General features: G+C 39.5%; 2 protein-coding genes across 2 annotated transcripts; one reads left to right on the forward strand and one right to left on the reverse strand.

Moving 5' to 3' along the window:
* Window positions 1-1,476: 1,476 nt before the first annotated feature.
* Window positions 1,477-9,323, forward strand: mpnd (MPN domain containing). Its single transcript, XM_034146657.1, has 13 exons — window positions 1,477-2,225; window positions 2,751-2,953; window positions 3,695-3,916; window positions 4,242-4,341; window positions 4,432-4,510; window positions 4,588-4,684; window positions 5,659-5,731; window positions 5,831-5,907; window positions 6,668-6,836; window positions 7,401-7,471; window positions 7,600-7,689; window positions 7,797-7,889; window positions 8,456-9,323. Exons 1-13 carry the CDS (start codon window positions 2,222-2,224, stop codon window positions 8,540-8,542), a joined length of 1,365 nt encoding a protein of 454 aa, XP_034002548.1. The 5' UTR covers window positions 1,477-2,221; the 3' UTR covers window positions 8,543-9,323.
* Window positions 9,324-10,281: 958 nt separating this feature from the next.
* sh3gl1b (SH3-domain GRB2-like 1b) lies at window positions 10,282-23,877 on the reverse strand. The gene is made up of 9 exons (XM_034146658.1): window positions 23,833-23,877; window positions 18,711-18,779; window positions 18,032-18,104; window positions 17,475-17,618; window positions 17,041-17,174; window positions 16,790-16,948; window positions 15,144-15,247; window positions 14,863-14,996; window positions 10,282-13,000 (listed from the first exon to the last, which is right to left on the reverse strand). The coding sequence occupies exons 1-9, from the start codon at window positions 23,875-23,877 to the stop codon at window positions 12,807-12,809; spliced, it is 1,056 nt and encodes a 351-aa protein (XP_034002549.1). The 3' UTR covers window positions 10,282-12,806.
* Between the last annotated feature and the right edge of the window lie 147 nt (window positions 23,878-24,024).

Here is a 24,024-nt window from a genome sequence, read left to right on the forward strand (position 1 = left end):
GCTGCTGGGCTGTCAGAAGAGGGGGAGAAAAAGAGATCTCCGTCCTCCGTGTTTTATTATATAGAGTCGTTATTCATTTGTTTTAAAGCTCAATAAATAACAAAGAAGACATTTGACCGGCACTTTTCTAATTTTGTCCGGAAGATTTAAACTTTAACGGACATCTTGACCGGCGAAACAAACTGAAACTGAAACTCTGCCGCACGGTCCCCTCGTTCCTTGGAAGAGGCGGAGAGGTGGGTGTTTGTCATCTGCTGGTGGACTAACCGGAGAGAATTACAGTGCTTGCCTCGACGGGGAGGGATTGCATTGAATTAAAGCAGCGGGAGCAAACGCTTGCCTCGGGGAGGGAGAAAAAAAGCCACAGCGGAGAATAAACAGAAGGGTAACCATGGTAACTATGGGTGGGAAGTCTTCTTCGCTGCTTTTGTGGCAGACTACAGCGCCACTTACAGGCCTGGCATATGTACTACAGCGTCTCCAGCGCTTTCGAGCGGCAATGGCCGGCCGTGGCCCAACCCCACATTCCCCTGATAGGTGGAGAGTTGGCCCAATAGCCGTAGCGCCACCGTCCTGACGTCAGGACAGTGTTCAAATCTGGATCAGTTTTTATCAGATCCGTTGCAGCCCCTTTTTTAGAGATTTGGGTATGGAGGAAAATAGAGAGGGTTGTGTTTTCTGACACTTGGTGAGTTCCCTGGAACACCGGGGACACATATTCATGTATAAAAGACGTACAAATGTGCATTTTGCATGATAGGTCCCCTTTAAATTATGTCAATGTGTATAAATTGATTAACATTTTAATAATCTGACAAGTCACTATTAATTAAAGATGACAGATAAATGTCTAGAAGTAAAAGGTATGGGCTTCCAAAATGTAGTGGAGCAGAAGTACAGTACAAAGTAGCATACAAAGGAAATCAAGCAGTAGTAGTACCACAAAATTGTACTTAAGTACAGTAGTTAAGTAAATGTACTTTATTACATTACAGTACACCACTGGTGTGCAGAGGTGGGAGAAGTACTCTTGTACTTAAGTAAAAGTAGAAATACCACAGTGTAGGAATACTCTGTTAAAAGTAAAAGTCCTAAATGGAAATATAACTTAAGTAAAAGTACAAAAGTATTAGCATCAAAATATACCTGAAGTACCTAAAGTAAAAGGACTCATAATGCAGACTGGTCCATTTCTATTCTATTCTATTATATGTTTTAATTATAATTATTAATGCATTAAAGTGTTATCAAAGCTGGTAAAGGTGCAGCTAGTTTTAATGACTTTGTATACTGCAGGGTAGCTTGTGAATTTACTCCAGGTATAACTAAATACTGATTAAAGTGTTGATTATATTTCACATTATTATTACAAATCTGCAAAGTAACTAAAGGTATAAAATAAATGTAGTGGAGTAAAAGTACACTATTTTCTGTAGCAGAAAATGAAAATACTCAAGTAAAGCACAAGTCTCGCAAAATTGCACTTAAGTCATTTGAGTAAATGTACTTAGTTACTTTACACCACAAAATGCCTCCCAGACGCTGCTGGAGGTTTGCTGCCCTCCGGAGGCTGCTCCCCGGTAAATGCGTCTCTTTCTCGGAGATAAAGAAGGCTCATCTCGGTGTAGTGAAGAAAACCACAGTACCACACAGTAAAGTACCGATGTGGTAAAATAACACCACACACACCACCATCCTCCTCAGCCAAAGTGTTGCGTTTCTTGTATATAAATACACTATAATCTCCAGGATGTACTTTTAATCTGCCCTAAATGCCAAATGGCTCACGAGCACCGAGCGACACTTCATCTGTCCGATCCTCGCTGCTATTGTTCTGCATTGTAATCCCATTAAGCCATTTCCCACCACCAAAACCGACTGTTTTTACATTATTAATAAGCGTGTAGTGTTTTTAAGTCTTATGAATGTGTGAATAATGGCAGACGGACCGGCATGGCACGACAGGAGAGTGACAAGGACGGGGAGAGGGAGAAAGAAAGGGGAGGGGAACTGACATTAAAGCAACACAACAAGGAAACTACACTGCAGAGCCTCAGACGCCTTCATTTTATGTTTTTGAATAATAGCCGGAGCTAGTGTGGCGAAGTGTAGCCTATATCTGTGAAATCTGCCCGGAGATCAAACCCTTTGCAAGTGCCCGGAAAAGAAGCAGCGTTTCCCCGAGTTGGATTAAAAGACGCTCTCCGACGCTTTCTGAGATATGGGTGAGAATAATGAATGTAATTGTAATTCTGAGGGAAATTAAAAGAGGCCTCTTCTTGCGGAGAGAGAGAGAAAGATACATGCCCTAATGGGAGGTGGAAACAAAAGGCCAACCGCATAGTTTAGCCGTAATTAATAAAAAATGCCAATTTGGATTATCTTTAGCCTATTGTGGCCCCTTTAGACCCTTTCACCATGATAGCTATCATTTTAGCATGCTGCAATTATGAATGATGCTGGCTGCCATTACAGTGGAGCTTTCATTATAAAGTCATTATAATTCAAAAATAATGGCCATTTGCATTGGCTTTGTTCCTGATGTAACTTTGTTACAGTTTACAGATGTTTAGCTGGTGGTCAGGTGTTTGGCTATATGCAAAACTGAGTGAAATGACCTTTCACAAGAGGCTGTTTGATGAAAAGACAATAGCATTTTTTTTTTAAGATGAGCATCAAACCCATATTACTCCAGCAAACCTGGGCACATTATGATCCATGTGTGTGTGTTTGTGTGTGTGTGTCCTCAGACTCAGAGCCACCCAGCTCTCCACAGGTGGTGGAGGACGGAGGAGAGGAGGATGAGGAGGAGCTGAGTGGGGGGGAGGAGGCAGACCTGAGGTCCAGCTCGGGCCGGGGCTCCCTGCTGACCCGGAGAGGCATCACCCTGAGAGTGCTGCTGAAGGACGGGCTGGTGGAGCCGGGGGACGGCGTGCTGGCCATCCACTACCTGGTAATAACACACAGAACATCTGGGTTCATTTGCAATGTTGTTATTCATTAATTGTGCAAGTGCAAGGTCATTTCAAGTTGCACTAAAGCTACCTGATGATAATTCTCTGCTAATGATTCAAAGGCTTTTTTGTAATATGCATAAAAGCAAAAGTGTAGTTAACCAAACCTGAAGTCCAAGGCTCCTTCAATAATGCAACATACAATACACTTTGCATATAATAAAACAAAGTGAAATGAATTTGGAGTGGCTGGTGCCAGGCTGAAAGTGGGCACCTTCAAATCCAAAGGTCAGAGGTTCGAACCCCGACCCTGCAGCCAACATGTCGGAGTGTCATTGGTCAAGATACTTAACCCCAAATTGCTCTCGTAGACATGTCCATGGTATCAAGTGTATGTTAGTTTTTCTGGATAAAAGCGGCAGATAAATAATGTAATGTTACTAAATGTAATGGCCAAGTAAAGTGAAAGTAAATTGAAGGAATAAGAAAAAAATATATACATACATAACAGAAAAAGATAAAAAAGAAAGAAAAATGAAACACTGTATAATAGAAATATATACTGTATACTGTAATAATATATAAATATGTGGTTATGTGGAATAAAAAGATGTGCAGTGTGTCATTGGCATTTCACAGAGCCATGACTGAAGTGCACTGAGCAGAGGCTTTCCAGGAGCAAACCCACATTCATGCCTTTCTTTTAGTTTTAAACTGTCTCTCTTCTCTGCTTCCTTCAGGGTAAGAACTTTGTAGGAGACCTGTTGAATGATGGGAAAATCAGATGGGTGGAGACGGGCCAGATTTTTAACTCTCCCAGCGCCTGGGCCACACACTGCAAACGTCTGGTGAACCCGGCCAAGAAGTCGGGCTGCGGCTGGGCGTCCGTCCGCTACCGGGGCCAGAAGCTGGTCCAGTACAAAACCACCTGGCTGCACAAGTACCAGCCCAGCGCAGACATGGTGAGGACATTTAGTCATTTCACCTTTTATTTTCCTTCAATATAGACAGTAAAAGTTTGCAGATTCAAGTTATATTGACATTTCTTGCCAATGCTAATATTAATTTAAATCTTTTATCTGTCAATACCCTTGATGTGCCAATTTCATAGTGTATCCCTAGTCATGTCTTTCTACAATGATTTCCTTTTCTTATAACAAGTTAAAACCAATCTACAGGAACAGTACAGTAACAGTTAGTGTTTCCCATTGTAATCAATATATATATTATATTACTGTATTTAAATTATCATATGGCACAAATTGTGTTCATTTTGTGTGATTTCAGAGCCTTGTGAGTGAGGAGGACGATGACGAGGATGAAGAGGAAGGGAAGACAGCTTTGCAGGCAGATGAGAAGAACAAGAACAACAAACCTGGATTAAACGGTACGATTCCCTTCTTTTAAAACGAGTTTCACAGCTCTCTGCTGTATTTTCAACAAACTGGAAAACAAATATGTATCTTCCCTGCTACAGACCTGATGGTTTCTCGGAGAACCGACCGAGAGAGGATTCCTGTCAGATATTGCACCTTGGGCACCAGAGACGCTGCCAGGTACTGACTTTTATTCTGAAATATTAATGTATTTTTGTGTGACTCTAAGTGTGATGGACTGTAACTGTTATCCTCAGAGATTCACACACACTCGTGGAGCTGTCGGCCTTCTCTGCCATCAACAGATTCCAGCCTTTCAATGTAGCCGTGTCCAGTAATGTTCTGCTGCTAATGGTGAGTCACAACCATACAAAACAGTGTATTTCATTAATGCACACAGTTAGATTAGATTGACTTAATTGATCAACAGTAGAAAGATAATTACCTATTCAGGGTGTCCGCGGGGTCTTAAAAAGTATTAAAAGTTGATAAATCAATTTAGTGAAAATTAAGGATATTAAAAAGTATTAAACAGCATTTTCCAAGGTATTAAATGTTGTAGCTTGTTTTCAATAAGTATATAAATTGTCCAAAGAGGTTGTATTCTAAAGTGTGCCTGAATGTAATCATTGCGTAGGTGTGTAGTGTGATTCTGTGTAGTTTATTTATGGCATCCCGTTGGGTTTGACGTCATCTGAACAGGACATCGCACGCTCACTGCTTGATAGCGCGCGAAGGTCCGCTTACGCCGGTTGTTAAACAACATCGTTATGGGGAAATGCAAGTTTGCGTCCAAATGGTTGGAAGATAAGGAGGAAGGACAATCAATACTGTGTATATAGTCAATGTGAGGTAAAGTGTGTCGCCAATGTAACTGGTTAAAACTCCAAGTGGCGATGAGGTCTTCAAATGTATGGAAAGGGTCTTAAAAAAGGTCTTAAAAGGTATTACATTTGACTTCAGGATTCCTGCATATACCCTGCTATTGAATATCTATAGAATAAACATATCAAATATACAGAATAAGTTAGTATACACTATAATAGACTAACCTAGTACTAACAAAATATAAACATTATGCAAGTATGCAATTCTTTAAATGAAGGGGCACTATTATGCTTTTTAAGGTTCTCTCTTCTGTATTATACAGGTTTCTGTGCATGTTAATAGAATGCAAACGCTAGAATCACAAAGTTCCCTTTTTTTAAGGGCCCTTTTAAAATATCAAAGCAATTACATACAGTGTGAATAAAACATATTCAAATGAATTAAAGGTTATTGAAAGGATTGTAAAAAGATCAACTTACTTTTCTTTCTATCCTCTTCAGGACTTCCACTGTCACCTGACCACCAGCGAGGTGGTGGGATACCTCGGAGGTCGATGGGATACAAATACACAACGTGAGTAAGATTTAAAAGTAATTGGAAGAAATATACTTAAAGAAGGTGAAGTTGTCTTTAACCCCAGCGTTTTCTCTCTCTCTGGTCGGTGTATTTCAGTGCTGACAGTCCTAAGAGCTTTCCCCTGTCGGACCCGGCTGGCAGACAGAGAGTCTGCTTCTGCTGTAGAGGAGGAGGTAACGCATGGACAGTCAATCAGTATTCTGCACCATCAGCATGTACTGTATGCATTCTTATAACCTAAAACACCCTGTGCTGCAGGACAGGTCAGCAGCGAGCCTTTATCAGCAAGCACCTTTCTGAAAGCTAAGAACTAATTAACTGACTCTATTATTTACTTAACACTGACCGTGGTGCTGGCTCTGTCTACCCATAATAGGTTTCTGTTTTTGATCCTAAATAAAGTGTAATGTTTGGTTCTGTTAACACTCATGGAATATAAACTAAGCAACAAGATATATGTAAATTAAATGGTAAACAAAACATACCACACAGGCACACATGCTCACACTCCACACACACGTGCACCTGCCATAGCATTAATAGGAACGATAAAAAAAGTTGTAGTTAAAGGAAGTAGCACTTTAATAAAAGAAACTGATATGTCTATACCAGATTTCAAGAATTCAAACCAATCAGAAGACATGTTGCTTATTTTTTTTCTATCATACTTTATAAAAGCTTTAGTGAGTTATAAATCTCTAAATATGTCCGTCCCCTTCCTCAATTTAGTGCACTGTATTCACAGAGAGTGGATAACTGTAAGAGCCCAAACTAAATGTAGCTGCAAATTACAATTTAGTGTTTTTATAATTAGAATTGTTCATCTTATTATTGCTTTTTTTGGGATCTGATTCAGTCTATACTAAACTACTTCTACTCACATTAAAGCCTTGTTTCTGATCAGTGTCTGTTGTGTGGACTCCTCCTCTCCAGATCTGTCAGAACCTGTTCATGCGCGGGCTCTCGTTGGTGGGCTGGTACCACAGTCACCCCCGGGGTCCGGCCCTGCCCTCGCTGCAGGACATCGACTCGCAGATGGACCACCAGCTGAGGCTACAGGGGTCCAACAACGGCTTCCAGCCCTGCCTGGGCATCATCTGCGGTACTGCCTTTATAAACATTGTGGGGCGATATGTCGATGTGATAGATTAGGGATTTTCTATGTGTGAATACCTCTTCTGCAGGGAGCTGTCGAACAGACACTCTATTGACCTCATGCCAGTACACTTAATTATATTAAATCGTATATACAAAGCCAGAGATGTATAGGATCTATCTACAAAATATGTATGAAATAGTGACCTGAGAGTTGCACTACATACAAAATACAACCATTGCACTTGAATGAGGAATAAAGTGTCCTTAGAGTGTATAACAGCAGTTTACCAGCTGATGTAATAAGTGATTAACATTTGGAAACACTCCTGAAAATAATTAGATAATAGCTGGTCGGCTCTGTTGTGATTGGTCAAACGGGTAGAGTTGTCCCGCCCCTTTTCCTATCACGTACAATGTTAAGGTTGTAAAAATGTAAACCTTGGAGCACTACCAAAAGAAGTGTTACATAGCGACGTCACTATGGTACAGAAGTAAACAAAGGAGTGCAATGGCCTTATCATAATTACCATAATAAATGTTTAAACCCTTAAACTTTTTACTCTTTCAGGACCGTATTATCACGGCAATCAAGGTGTAGCATCCACGATAACCCCGTTCTGGGTCGTCCCACCACCTGAGGTGAGGACACATGCATCACTGAAATACTCACCTAAGTCATTATTCATGTTTGATATTCAGTTGAACTTTTCTTTTACTGTTAGTTTAGTCACTTTCGCTAAACTTATGTTGAATCTGCCCTTCTGCAGCAACGACCCAATGACTACGGCATCCCGGTGGCCGTAGAGGTGACCTACGTTCAGGACAACTTCCTCACCAGTGACGTCCTGAATGAGATGGTACACAGACTACAGCCTCAGTCCTATGAAAACACTGCATACAATTAAAAACGTGTGTGATGCTTTGTTACAAATCACTTTAAAGGGTGTTTTTGTTTCCTCCATAGATGCTGCTGGTTGATTACTACAGGTCAGCTCCTGACATCGTCCACTTTAACCAGTACTGGTGTCCGGATACCACCATGATGGACAAAATCAAGGTATAGAAGACCTGAAATCACACAAATACATTTGACATGGATCGTTTTTCTTTAGGATCCTGCCTGGCCCTCTTTCAGGGCTTCATGCAATGGGTCTCATCCATTTGTGGAAGAACCTCCGATCCTTTACTTAAATACTACATTACAATTAAAAGTGCTGAATTTAAGATTTTACTTAGTATAGGAACAGAGGTATTATCAGCAAAATGTACTAAAAGTAAGATAACTCACTCTGCAGAATTGCCCTTATCCCAGTATTGAAGTATTATACAAAAATACTTTATCACGGACAAGTACATGCAAAATCTATTTAAATCAATATTGTGAATCAAGTCGTTGTTTAATTTATTAGGTAGCCGTGTAATGTTGAGCGGGAAAATGTGCAGGGAGCTGTAGTTAATGAAAAATAGAACAATGTCCTGATCACCATGCTGTTCTTTTTTTCATTAATGACAGCCTCGCTGCACATGATCCATTATTAATAGAAGAATGTCAAAATAGTAATGAAGGAGAATAATTGAGTACTTGTGCTTTGTGGCATCTCACCGTTCTCTCTCCTTCCTCAGGGCTCTCTGAGTTGCCACGCTCCCAAAGACCAAGCCTACTCTCAGATCTTAGAGCATGTCTACAGTCAGCTGAGCAGCATTCACTGAGGGCTGCTCGCCATCTCAAGTCCATCCATTTCAGAAAATAACTTGTGCAGAGCGGCCGGGACTGCAGGCTGTAAAAACCTGCTTGAAAAACATATAGATGCCTTGAATCCTCTCATGCTTGAGTGATACTTAATTTTGACGAGTTACTGTAAAGAGAAATGTACATGATAACCTAAGCAGCACCGGATCAGAGAACATTTTACAGAAGGATACTAAATATTAGCATTTTGTGGGCTAGAAACCAGCCTGCCTGGCTACTTCCTGTTTCCACATGGACCTATGTGCCTGTCTGTGCCAGTATCCGGTGGTATGAGCAGATATGGAAACGTTTAATGTGTTGTAATTGCCTTTATAGACTAAATCAAGGGAGCAGTGATTGGGAAAAAGTATAAATGAGTAGTGCAAATATACTATCTTAGCAAAGAATGCAAGTGTGTGTTGGTTGGACCTGAACTGTACTCTGCAACATCACTGTTTTATTCCTTGAGTTACATTGGACGGTGGTGCAAGTAATTCCATTGTGTCAAGGCAAATTGTTTTTTTTATGATCGTGTGTGTGTGTGTGTGTGTGTGTCTGTGTGTGTGTCCCTCTGTCTCCCTGTCAGGTTGTGTAACACATGAGTCCTGTGGGTTAGGACAGATATTTGCTTCCTCTTCTACCTGTACTGTATTTATTACTAACTGTGGATTGCGTGATGTACATGTATGAAGACAGAGCACTGCCTTAAGCCTGCTGATCATCCACAAAGCATTAAAAATATACACACTGGAACTATTTAAACATGACTGCTTGTTATTCAATTACTGTATTCTTAAACACCAAGAGTCTTAAAGGTCACCGATCATGCTATTTTTAGGCAATAGCATAGGTCTCAGATATATACAAATATATAAAAAACATGTCTATGAAGTGTTTTGCTCAAAATACCAAACAGATCACCCATTCACATGCCTCATATCCCTCTATTTCACTTCCTGTTTCAAAAGTGCTGATTTGGGGTATAAAGCTTTAAAAAAAAATAATTGATAAAATAAAAAGTAGGGGTCTGAGCTCATGTGGGACCCGGCAGCTACTGTCTAAACTAAATACTGCTGTGATGAAAAGCCATATCATGGATTATCAAGGATTATTTCTGAAACAGTATGGAGCTCAAAGGCTTTCTCTCTTGCCGGTTATACCACAAGGGGAGTTCCTTTTTATTTCCTGCTTCTTCACACACATGCTCTCCAGTAAAGGTTAGCTCTGAGTGTTAGCGATGCTAATGTAAACATGCACCGAGCATATTACGTCGGGCTGATAGCAACGTTTCTGATAGGGCCGTGGGTGTAAAGCCAGCCTACATTTCCGACATTACGTCATATCGGACGCAAATCTGGATCAGCTCCGTTGTACCCCAGTTTTTAGAGATTTGGGTACGGAAGAAAAGAGAGAGGGTTTTATTTTCTGACGCTGCGTGAGTTCCCCGACACACCGGGGACACATATTTATGTATAAAAAAGACATCAAAAAGTGCATTTTGCATGATAGGTCCCCTTTAAACTATGCCAGCTGTTATATGAGACATCTTCAGTGTTTTCTTTAGTTTTTTAAAATTAAAGTTTGGGCATTAACATTTGACCAATCCAGCATCCAATAATAGTAAATTATTTCAAACCTCCTAGTGAATATATGTATAAAATACAAATTCACAGCCAGCCATAATGGTGTCAAAACCTCCCGATTGATATGCAACAATAAATACATTTGTCTTTTTTATTTATTGTAAGAAGGGTTGGGGCAGGACAAGAAAGAAGCACGTACAAATACTTTGATAATAAAAGACACAATATTGCTGTTACATTTTGTACTCATACCGACAGGGAAAAGGCAACTTAAATCTAAAGACATACATTTACAAGGTGTAATACAGGACTACATGCAAAGATTAATTTAAATGTTTTTAAGGTTTTGTATATAAAAAATAATACTATAGAGAGCAAGAATGATTTAACGCTGTTCAAAAGAGCATTTAAGACTGATTAAACAAATGCATAGCCCGTAAAAAAAATAATCAGAGGGACATTTTATCCAAACATGGATTCAAATCTACAAAAAAAAAGCAGTTTCCGCTGGTGGTCTGCTGATAAACCTCACATTAGTCCAAACAACACGTGTCCAGGAAACTGCCTGTAGTGTTACAAATGTGCAGACATGAGCACACATGCATTTCATCTTTACACAGGAAAGTGCCAACGGCTAGAAATAAAAAGTAGAAAAAGAAATCTTGACCTTGTTCTTTAGGAGCTAGGTTAGGTTTTGGTTGCTGGATTAGTTGTGGTACTTTCCCCTCCTTTCTTTTCCAAAAGGCACTAAAACAAAGCTATCAAGGACTTTGTGATAACAGTGAGACCCAGACAGCACCTCGTACAGTCCTTTACCCTGAACTTGATACAAGCATTGAAATGTAGTAAAAACAGAGATGTAAACATATTAGACAAGGACCAAACCGAGGAGTGGGGGAAGTGTTTGGCAGCGGGGAGGGATGGACAAACAGATTAGAAGAAGGGACACAAGCAGTGAGGAGAACTTCATTTGTCATTCACAATTGAAACCTTTTTTTTTCATTATCAGCTTGACCAACGATACGCGTTTTGATTCATGTTTAGTAACAAAAGTTCTCCAAATGTAGTCAAAATTGACAATAATTGTTCCCTTGATGTTTTCCCTTTCACTCCAGGTCGTTCCCTCATAATGTGTGGGATTAGATTCTGCAGGTGTGGTTAAATCCATAACAAGAAACCAGCCTTGTCTACATGGATGAACTAAACAGAAACGTCTTCTGTACATCAGCCCAACGTACTGACCAATACATCTCATTTGAGCCATTGTCCATCACCAGGATCACAGGGTCAGAGTAAGTAACGAAGCACAGATGAGTTTCACATTATCAAAGACAAAGACAGGAAATAGTGGGACACTAAGTGATGAATATGAGAGACTGACCAGCAGTGTCATCGATATTCAGGCGCGTAAAACGGATCAACAGACCAATATAAGAAAAAAGACTGAACATGCAAACAGGTCCAAAACTAAAAGAATATATGGCTATGTTACAGAATACTTTTTAGCAAACGGGCGCGATATGTTTCTATTGCATTTTATAAAGACTTTTTGGCTCGGTCCCTATCGAACAGACTAGCAGACAACCACGAAACAAATAATCATTCTGCGTCTCTAGACGACGAACACACGCCTGCCTCGAGTGACAAAAAGGTGCAACGTCTGCATTTAAACTTTGGGTCGGTGTGTAATGCTGGAGTAAGTCTGTCACACACATATCAATCTCATTTTAGGACCAAGGTGCAATTACAACATGTTCTCACATATTCAGTAAGCAGGTCTACTTTTAAAACTATTGTAGTAAGTTGATACTACAGAAACAAAATACTGAAATAAAATAAGGACACCACTCTTTCAGGCCTCTTGTCCTCTGAAGCTATTATCAGGAAATAGCTTTGACTTTGATCTTTTAAAAAGGGCTTAACAAATAGGCCCAATCCTGATAGTTGTCAAATCACAAATCTGAGACCAATTTCTTCTTGTTTCTCATAAACAAATGAAATGTGTCTGCTAGATAAACACAAGATCTAGCTGTGTGTGGTTCCATTTTAGTTTAGGTAAAAGTAATACTTCATCTCACCAGCAGGTGGCATCAAGACATGAACTCTAGGCCAGAAGGGACACAAATACATGTTTCACTATTGAAATGAGGAGAACATTCAGTCAAAAAACAACTGGTATGCACTGTGAGGCAGTCTGAAAACGGCCTGTTAGGTTGGTTACTAACCTGAGTTTTGAAACAGACTGCAGGCACGTAAAAAAAGGATGCTGTGAATGCATCACCTCGTCATTATCACCTGATTTTATACAGTCATCTTTATGATATCACTAATTTGTGGTAAAAAGACAAATAATTCTTAGAAATGCATCATCAGTTAGTCCTCAGGAAATGTTTCTGACTGCCAGGAAATGCATGATGACATTTTGTGTCCATCTCAGAACCGTTTACCTTTGTGTGGAACAGGTTTTAATCCTGGTCTGGGCTTTGAATTGTGACTCTCCAGGACTCCAGATGACAAAAAAAGTGCTCGTCTGTGATGGCGACGTTGGAGCTGAAGGTGAAAATGAATATTCTGCGGACCGTCCCTTGGATTCGCTTTCCTTCCTCTCGACTTGCTCTGCCCTCCGCCTCTTCATCAAGTCTCCTCCTTATCTCGCTTTAGATTAGTGTGGCAACGGGACGAGGACGTCGACGTAGTTGAGAGGGAAGAATCCCGACTGGTTGTTCAGCATGCCCTCGTACCAGTTCTCGTCGATCTGATTGGTCAGGGTGATGATATCGCCCTCTCGGAAGCCCAGCTCTCCCTCGTTCTCTGGATCAAAGTCGTACAGCGCCTTACAGCTCGGCTGCTCGGGGGCTGAGGAAACCAGGGTGGAGAATTTACAAAATGAGGGTCAAATGAGAAAAACTCCTAAAAATACAGAATATCAAATTATTTAGTCAAATATATCATATTTGATTTTTTCAGGAAAAAGGTTGTCACATTGCTCACATTAAAGGGGCCATATTATGATTACTGGGTGTGTTATATAGGTTTTCGTGCATTCAAAACAACTTCAACACAAAGCAATGCACAAAGTTCAAACCAAAACTTCCTCTGACTCCACATTACATGTCACTTGTTAGAAGCGAGTATACATTCAGTACTGTGGACAATCCCCACAGGAGCAATTTGGGGTGAACTGTCTTGCCCAGGGACACAACGACATGCTGACTGCAGTGGGACTCCAACTTGCTATCCCCCTGATTCGAAGTCCAGCACACTACCCACTGAGCCACAGCCTCCACGTTTCTGTATTTTACTGCCTGTCGTTTCCTCAATCTATCCCTTTCACTGTGACCTCACCAGAAGAGTCACACACACACACAGCTTTTTTTTGTCTCCAAACAATTTTCTCATTGTATCCAGTTCACCCCAGACTGCAGTGCTGGCTAGAGGCGGGGAAAGCTCTTTCTCTCCGTTTACTCCATACTGTATCAGTTTACAGGGACAGGAAAAACAAATGTAAATACGAGAGTGAAGAGAACCAACTCCGAAGCAACTTGAGAGAATTACAAACATTTCTTTAAAAGTAGGTCATATAAGAAGCCCAATAACTGCAGAGTTGTCTATTTAAGAAGTCTGACAAGCAGTCTGATAAACAGACTAGCTGCTTATTAGCTATAAGCAAATATGACCCACATTTACACGAGTGCTTGTGAGGGGGAATGTATTTGCTCTGAATATAAACACAACAGTTTACGTATTATCTTGATAATGATCTCATAGCCAGAAATTAGGGGAAGAAAAGGGTAGTTTGGCATTTTTTGAATGAACTAGATCCTGACTGTTCTTAGGATTTGTTAAAGGGCTGCATGTTTAAATTAATTTTGGACGGAGTCAGTGGTTAAGAATATGTAAATGCTTTTAGTAAGTCAGGCTGCAGTATCTGAAGAACAGGATGTGAAAAGCATACAAAACCTCTTTCATGCAGTTCAAGTAAACGTGCACCACAAACCACCAATGATGTGTTGAACCTGTGAGAAGCAACTTGTATCCTACTTCCTACATTTCACACCAGAAGCCGTACAAACACACAGGATCGTTTCACAAGAATTGTGAAAAAAAAACGTCCCACACTTTGTGACTCACACAGTCTGAGTTTCCGAAAGGACAATGCGGCCGAGTGAAAAGAAGGCTCTGATGATATCACAGGAAAGAGGAACAAGGTCAGTTGGAGAAAGGCCAAATGACAAGGCAGGACACACACTCACACACTCACCCCCAACAGACGTCAATTTTCTCATGAAAAATGCATTTGAGAGTAAAGTTCAGCCTTGACTCAATAACACAACAGGAGAAATGTGATTAACATATTTTGTTCAGTGGCACTGATTGGTTGCAGGTCTCGAGCAATGCTGAGTTTTTTCCAGTGAAGCTTCCGTTAGAATTCTTAGGAGTGTGTTCATCGCATGCACGCTACTTTGGCTGAGTCCATCTTGTGTTTGTGTAGAAACAGCTGGAGGTTTTATTGCCATTGGAACTCTGGTATTCAGCTCTTGTTGTTGTTGTGCCTTTTTGTGTGGCTTTGACTCATTGTAAGGATAAAATCATTGCCAAGGAAGAGAGCTTATTTTGATCTTTGTTTTATCATGATCTGCTCTCAAAGTTTTCATAGTAAAAACATTATCTTTGTTTTTTTGGCCTCTCAAAAAAAGAGCCCATCCGCAGTTTCTTACCTGAATTGCGGGAAGGTGGGGGGTCCATTGAAGTGGAGAATCCGCCATTTGAATGGTTGTCTTCTCCGAAATCATAGATAGGTTTGGGTTTAGGTGTGTATTCCCGTCTTGGGCGAGACTGAGCATCACTCATCCTAATCAAGAAGATAAGTTGATTTTACATTTGAAAACTGTCAAAATAAATACAAAGCTATGTTCCCAGATACTGTGACTTGAAAAGCTCTAAGGCTGCACACTCGGATGTATTTCATATTGAGTTGGTCTTTGTGTCTTTACTGCACCTGTCTCTGAGTTTGTCAGAAAGCTCCTCCAGCACCTGCACCGCCTGCCTGTGGTACTGCAGCTGGGACTCCACCAGGGAGGAGAGCTGGCTCACCTGCTCTATCTGAACACACACACACACACACACACACACACACACACACACACACACACACACACACACACACACACAAAATCAGCACATACACAAGATAATCAGAGTCACTCTTTTCACTTTTTTGTCATTCCAGTGAATAAACAGCTCAATTTTCTTCTGTATTTTTTGATAAACAGCACATTTCATGAAGGCTGCAGTGTACAGCACTTCAATGTGATAAATCTTAACTCATGTTCAACTTTAAGGAACATTCATCCATATCTCGCCAGTTAGTACACCTTGATTTCAGAATATTTTCTTAAAATTATCATTCAAGGTTCAAGGTTCTTTATTGTCAATCTGACACAGTTACAGAGTAATTATGTAGTTGAAAATCTTATGTCACAGGCTTCTCCAACAATGCAACATAATAACAATAAGAGCAAGAGCAATACAAAAAGAATAATAGTTATAAAATAAACTAAAGTTATGATGTGGAATAGTGCAATAGAGTCTATATACAAGTTATTGGAATGATATATATATATTAGGTATTAGATACATACTACTGAGTAGCAGATGAATGTTTGAAGTTGTTTTAACAGTTCAATTTTTTAACAGTCTCACTGCCCGCAGGAAGAAACTGTCTCCGAATCTTCTTGTCCTTGCCAGGATGCTGCGGTAACGTCTGCCAGACGGCAACGCTCTAATTTGACATATATAGAATAGAAATAGTCTTGGGGAACAACATAAACCTTAACTGGAAGTAGGAAACAGACAGACTTCCTCACGGTACCAAAAGTAATGTTCATATATATATATATATTAAAAGGGTAAACTAGTGTTGCACTCAGCTCTTTTTGTTCTCCTCACTACAGCACACACCTGCATTTATGTGCATGGCATGGCAAACAAATATTCATTCCTAACCCTGAATGGGGTTTAAAGGTCAACTAATGTAGAGCTATTGAATACTTTTATTATCTCCAGTTTGATTGTTTTAAAGGTGTAACTAATAGCATGTGTTTGTTGTATGGGTGTGTATTGACTAACAGTAAAAGTGAGACTCAGTGTAGCTCAACAATACAGCTACAGATTAGATGTTTCAACAGTTTCTTTGAAGAGTGGAAATGTTTTTTTCTCACAGTGTTCTCAAATGCTGTGTTAAGTATGACTGGCCTTCGTCCATCAGAAGTTATGTTCTTATCTGAGGAAAGGGCTAATAGAATAACCCCTCGTTATACTTTTTTACATTGGCTTGTATTTCTATTTGAAATGTGTGTGATGTGTTCTGTTATTATGTTTGTTCCTTTCAGGACTCCACGTGTTTTTATGTTGACCTTAAATGTATGCCTCATGTGGTTATTGTATTCATGTTTCTGTGGTCTTCATTTGAACTTTTTGCTTGTGAAGCACTTTGTGAAATCGATTTCTGTGAAAGGTGCTATAATAAATAAACGTATTATTATTATTTAATGATGGATTGCATAGAGGAAGAATCAAGTTTAAAATAATGATTCAGGAAAGACTCTAACACAACAAACTAAACGGTATTAAATCAGTCCTCACGTCAGTCTCCAGCAGGTTGTACATGCTCGTCTCAGCCACTTCCTTTGACTCGTGAAACTTCTCTAAGGCTTGCCGCAACTCCTCGTCTGGAATCTTGCCCTGACGTTTTTTCTTGTAATCGTAGTCCAAGCGGCGTCCTTCCAGCTTCTTCAGGTGATGCTGACATGGTAAGAGGAGGAGGCATAAAAGTCATCACTATCCTGCCATTAAATTCAATCTGACAATATGAAGAATGTATGTTGTTATTATACCTGTATCTCTCTGAGGTCTTTGTCACAGAGCCCTTGCAACGGGTCAATGAAGTTCTGTTTGACATCGATATCTAGGGAGTCTTTAACTTCTGCCATTCTCTTCATGGACTCTCCAACATCTACTAGTGCTCCGCCTGAGCCACACACAGAGATTACAAGCTCAGTGACATACTAGATTTATATTTGACTACCACAGAATCAAATCACCATCAGACCACACATAAAGTTACAGATAGCATCCAACAAAACCACACACATACAAAACTTAAAATAGTCAAAAAGCATTTTGAAGCACTGTTATCCGTGAGTGTGCAATCTATCGGTCATCATTCAGCACATGCACAACTACGTACACCCAATAACTCATAGCAACAAAGCCTGCAGCAGGAAAGTACAGTCCAAAACCACAATACACACACACACACAGATCTTACCAAAGTTAGTGTCCTCTCCGAGATCCCGTCCATACTTGCCCATACATTCCCCGAGCAGCCCCTCGGCCTGGGGGTAGCCCGGGTTCTTCACCTGGCCGCGGATCTTCGACATGGTGTTCAACATGGACAGTTTGGCCCGTGATGCTGCGGAAGGGATGTTAAATAAATATCATCACATAGTTTAAACTTGAGATGCACTGAACGACCCGCTACCGGTCAACACAGGCTGTTTGTCAGACGATTTTTTTGCACGTCAAATATACATGCATGTGGCGCGTGATTATTGCATGTTTCTAACAGAGTGGCACAGACAATAAAATCACAGCACGCACATTCAAATCATTTTGTAGTGTGGAATGATGGCAATAAGGATGCGTGGGTCGTACTAACTACCTAGAAAAAGGGGGTCAGTGGGTCAAAAAGGGACAAAGCATCGCTTCAAACATTACAAGTGACAGTCCACCTTCTTACTTTTCTTTCCATATCTCTTTGTCTCCCTCTCAAACAGAAAACACAAACAGTTTAACTCATTGCATGGAAACCGGGTTTTTTCTCACCTGGGTTGGGCTGAAGGTACTCTGATGTTTTGGAGATTACCTCCACTACTGCTTTACTGGTCACATCTACTTTCTACAAAACACAGCAAACACACATACATCACAGGTGTACAACAGAGCTACTGTAACCACACAGCTACAAGTAAATAGTGACAGGCACCACTGTATGCTCATTGGATCATACAGGAAGTTTAAAGTATATGATGTATTCCTGTTTGGATGATAAACTAAATCAACATTTTTAACTAAGACTGCAAACCGTAAAGATGTCCATTATCAGTTAAGCCAGCAGTTATTTTCTGGATTAAACAATAACAAATGTGGTCTATAACATTTAAATTCACAGGAGCCTAATGTTATGTATTCAAAACTGTTTTGTCTACCCAGCAGTCCAAACTCAAAGACAGTCAAAAAACGATCATACCAGAAGACTAAATAAATCAGCAAATATTCACCGTGTAAAAGTTGTAAAATGTTGCTTGAAAACAAACTGTTGTTGACAGACTTGTTTCTGGTGTCATCAACAGTTTTAAAAAGATTTAGCAACGTCTTTTCAAACCACCAGAAGACAATGTATTGTTTTAAATGAGGTTCAAACATCAAGAACAAAGTCCCACAGACACAGCAGTTTGCTTGTTTACTGCGTGTAAACCTAACCATACAAAGATGCCTCTCTTACCCGTTCCAAGTCTCTGAAGTCATCATCTAGTTTGGTTCCTTCTGCACCTCCGACTTTCTCACTTACCAGCTGGAGGGAGAGACAGAAAGAGAGGGAAAGACAGGAGAAAGGGGGAGAAAAGACACATCACTCATTAATGCTTTCTATTTGAGTGTGGAAACAAGTTCCTTTCTAATTAAACACATTCCCTCGTCTGCTTTGTGTAGAAAATTAAAAACAGAACTTTTTGCCAAATGTATGTGCTCACCGTGTATGCCTGTGTTGTACAAAACCTTCCTTTAACTTAACTCATCAGGTGTCTTTAAGATATGATTTTAGAAGCATATAACAGTGTAGCAAAAATATATGAATCAAAAGAACAACAAGAGCTTGTTATGTAATTCCTGTTGTTTTGATTTTGCAGGATGAAGAAATGTTGGCCCAGCAAACTCTGTTACTTTTAAGTAGAGTAAAACATGTTGATTTGAAACACAACAGAGATGTTCTGCATGTTATAAGGCCACAGACACGAGTCTAACAAATTGAAAAACTGTGTCTTTTGTGTGCTTGTTTATTTTTACATCCTCGTTGGCTAATTCCTAAAAATGTGAGCAGGATTCACGCTTTTTCAGAACTGGAAAATGAATTAAACTGTTGTTCTGGCTTTGAGATGCTTTGACTTCAAGATAGTGAAAACCTTGAGTGCTGTGTCCCTGAGCTGCATGCTTCCATATCTGAGTTTCTCTGGCACACAAAGACAACCCCCAACACAACAAGTTAGATAATAAAAAAAAAGCATGCAACAACAGTCCTTGGTTACAGAGTCACTTGCAGACTTTCTGCAAAGACAAAAGCAAACCACAAGGATACTTTTACTCATGTGTATGCCATGTGTCACACCAGGGTGCAATGAATCTGTTTTCATCTGGTGCATTTACGTTTTGAGGAAGGTTATTACAACCCTGCTTTTAATGTTCAATTGTTTCCCCTACAGTACTCGCAGGGGGAGCACTCTGGACATTTAATTAAAGACTGCAAAAGAGGCCTTGAAAGAGGGATGAGTCATTTTGAAACTTTAACACTTCAGTAAATGTTTCTAGAGTCTTTGATGTGAGAGTGTTACTTTCCTTCAAAATACAGTATATTACCATTGAGGGATTATTTTACAATTTTAACAGATCACTTTTTAGACAACTGCATAGTTGTAGGACCTAGTAGCCTATAAAGGACAGGTTAAGTAATTTGTCACATTTGTAACCAACACCTTTATATTTTTGCCAATTGATCAATTTTGGTTAAAAGATGAAGACACAATTTTTCTCTACATTTTCAAATTCAGTCATCTGTGATAGAGCTAAGGCAGTCTGAGTCATTTCCTACAAACTGCCGTTTAGGATTACTGGAATTAGCACTGGGTCTGAGGGAAGTGCTTATGAGTTAGAGTGTGTAATGTACATTTACTTCAAAGCTTTAAGTATACAGATTACATAATTAGGGTTGGTTTATCTTTTACCTGTTCTGAGAAACAAAGAAATGAAATACATAATGTTCACTCTTTCCCCAGCAGTGGCTGTTGGGGAATCTCCACAGCTGAGTCTCTGCTGTATGTGGAAAGCACATGACCGGGGGCCTGGGGGGGCTCAGGTCACAAGTATAGATACACCATCAGCTCTGCGTCTACTTAACATTTGACTCCCTACATCTGGGCTAGGATTGCAGTGTGCACTCGTACATTTGTACCATCTCATCTTCTCCAATGCCCTAGCCTGTCTTACAAAACGTTTAGGGGTAGGTAACACATTTAATTTATGACAGGTTTTACAGTATTTACTTAATAAGTCACTAAACTTGAGATATGCATTTTTTCTGACGTTGGATTGGGAAATTGAAGCAAGCAAAGTGATTTGTTAGCCACTTATAAATCTTCTGCAAATGAAAACATCAAGTTCTCATGTGAGTGAAGATTTCCATGCACACAGGCTCAAAGGACTGCAGCCCAAACACATCCACACAAAGGTTCTCAACTGGATGTTTTGGTATAAACACACATAGCAGAGGGATCAGTCTATAACATGTATCCTTTTCATTATAATAACTAGGTATTTTAGCTACTAGTAGTAGTTTGTTAAATGCTACTACATTATCACAAAGCCTAGTTTAAGGTGTTTTTTTTCACATCACTTGAAGACTGAAAGACCAAGAAAGGGGTTTTACATTAAATGTGTAGATACCAGATGAAAAGCAAGTGAAAGTCATAAAATGGCAGCCTTGTGTTCATCTATATTGTTGACTTACATAGCATTACGCACATCAGCTGATAAACATCAGCTGGCAGGGGAAAACATTATTTTAAGCTATACATATCTTTCACATAAAATACTTGTTTTTATTTGTTTAGCATTAAGTGCTTTATTGCTATTGTAAAAGCCAATATTTGTGATTTAGAAAATGTAAGCGCAGACAAAAAGGCTCAAATGAAAACATCCAACATTGTGTCTAGAAAACTGTAAATCAAAGCCAGGTCAGGGAGGGTGGGTTGAGTTCAAAGCTAGATATAAAACGAAAGATCTTCAACCACAGTGTCTGAGTAACACACATTTCAGAGGAAAAGGTGTTACTGTTATCAGGTATTAAGCATATCAGTGATTGTCAAATTCTGTGTATCTGTACTCATATCTGGCCAATGAAAATGTTTCAGATTTTCTTAGTTTTTAGTTTTCCTTTATTCTTACTTCACTCGGTAATGCCTGTTGGCGCTTGTACGTTTATATATTTGTCCACCTTCCTGCATCTTAAATTCAAATAGCAACTCTTTCCTTGTTTCTAGTAAATCAGTAACAACTACCATTTCCTCTGTCTGCATTCTGCACCACTCTCTAATCTACCTTTCATCAACACATCTGTAACCTACTGCGTCCTGATTCAACTGTGTATTAAGACTCAATATAATGAAAATGCCAGAAACAGTTAAGGGCAATTTAGAACTGTTCAGACACACTCCGAACACGAACAATGTATTTCAACTTTTGACCTCGCAATAGTAAAAGTTAAAAAAAAAAGATAGAAAATAAAGCACTAGATATCGTTATTTACACAATGTAAATGTAAACTTGGGACTTTTGAAATTGGTTGTCTGGTGGGTTTACATTATGTTCTGGTAACTGAACAGTATAATTGGACACCTCTGCACAGCTGTTTTGTGCAGTATACAACTAAAGGCAAGGCCAGCAACAGTGAGGTGTATCTAAAGAGCTTTGAGCTGGTGCTTTTTTGTGTAATAAACATAACAATAATACAATTTTAAATGAGAAGTCCACACGTCTACTGGTTCATTGCATCACTTTGCTTCTGGGTCAACCATTACACAATTAGAAACAGATAATTTGTTTGGCATTATCCCTTAGTTAATGTTTGATGTTCTCAATGTGAGCATAACTTCTTTATTTTCAGCTATAACATTATGCATTTGAGAACCAGAAGACTTGCTAAATGAAGTTGATAAACTGCACAACTATAGCCTATACTGTCTAACTTAGTTGTCTCCATTCAGGAGTAAAAATCACTCCCACCGTCACACCTATAAGTTATTGTGTTAAGTTGTTGTTGTTGATTTAACTGCCCTTTGAGACTGACATTTCAGGTTTTTAAGATTTAGTGTTGAGAGTAATTCTTAGAAAAATAGATAACAGCAAAAGAGAGACAGAAAAGCAGAAAAACAAGGATGTTTTGAAGCTGCAGGACACAGATATCATTTCCACAGCCAGCTTCCTGCATGCCTCCAGTGAAGAAAATCCAAGCTACTGTATGCCAAGTATTATTGACTCTAGTGGAGTTTTGGCAATAAAATCAGCTGCATTGCAGGGAAATAAAGGGAAAGGACACTATTTCAGCCTCCTTCTCTGCATCAATACTTAGATCACTTTCACATTCACTAATCCACTTAATCTCCCACAAACCCCTTTACTGATCTGGTTCACACAGACAACACTACTAACGCGACCGCTTCTAAATCATATTATTGTTCCTCATAACTAACCCAACAGGGATCTGAGTCTGTTCCTGACAGGAAGCCAGGGCAGCAACCAAATGTCTTTCCTGCTTAGATCAGCAGGGATAGGAAGAAAAAAAGAGACTGAAAAAAAATATTTTTGAACCGTCCCCGCCCATGACTAAGAGAGCTGGGCAAAATTAAAAACATTCGCACCAAGGTTTAGACACTGAAAGACGGTTTATATTCATATCAGGCCGTGCCATTTCTAACCTATAGGTATTTTAAATGTCTCTCCTAAGTGCCCTAGTTATCGATCTGTGTCACTAAACAAAAGACTAAACCAGCTGGAATAGGTAACTTGGTCTTCACTGCAGAGAAGCATTACCAAAACCTTAAGTTTAGGTCACACTAACTCACAAAAGAAAATGATCTTCCTTATAATAAAGAAAACTGTTCACTTCATGTGTCTCTCCTTCACTGCCCCTATTATTGATCTGGGTAACTAAACAAAAGATTAACACAACACTGCAGGACAAATAGGTAACTGGGTCCTCACTGCAGAGAAGCATTACCAAAACCTTAAGTTTAGGATACATTAACTCACAAAAGTGAATTATCGTTCCCATTACATTATAAAGACAACTGTTGTGTCTGTTTATAATGCATTACTTTTTACTGTATTGTTATTTTATTCTCAGATCCTGACTCACCCTTGGCAAACAGAGCTAATGTTAGTAATGTTATGTTACACACAGGATGTGTACTTACTGAATCTGAATTGGTGTACTGCTCGGTACGTTAGCTTTAACAAAACACAATATGAAATACCTGTAAACAGCTAATAGCACAAAGACGTCCCTTAGCATTAGCTCAAGATAGTTAGTTCAGTTAATGCAAAACATGTCCGAGAGATGCTCATAAAGTTTACGCTGTGAAAGAACACAAAGTGCCAACTAAAAATAACACTGACATTTAACACACTGGTACAAAACGTTTCCAATAATGTTAGCTTCCGGGCTGTCACCACACAGTTACAGCTACATTAACAAAGCGTTATTAACAATAGCCAACTATAAACTGCTAGCTAATAATGCTAACTAAAGCTACCTAGCTACATGACAGTTAGCTAGCTAGAAGAAAAGTTTTGCAAACCTGGCTGGCTTTATAAAACTGCTTCTTGAAGCCCGCTACCGACATCTTGAGCTCCGGCTTTGTCTTCAACTTCCAACGGAGGTGTAATTGGTTTTAACTGAAGTTAGCGTTATAGTTTGTTTAAAAAAAAAGGGGGACAGTGCAACAAATACAAAAATGTTTAGGAGGAATCATAGGACTGCGCAGCCGTCA

The sequence above is a fragment of the Trematomus bernacchii genome, unplaced genomic scaffold, assembly GCF_902827165.1.
Source record: "Trematomus bernacchii unplaced genomic scaffold, fTreBer1.1, whole genome shotgun sequence".
NCBI classification, from domain to species: Eukaryota; Metazoa; Chordata; class Actinopteri; order Perciformes; family Nototheniidae; genus Trematomus; species Trematomus bernacchii.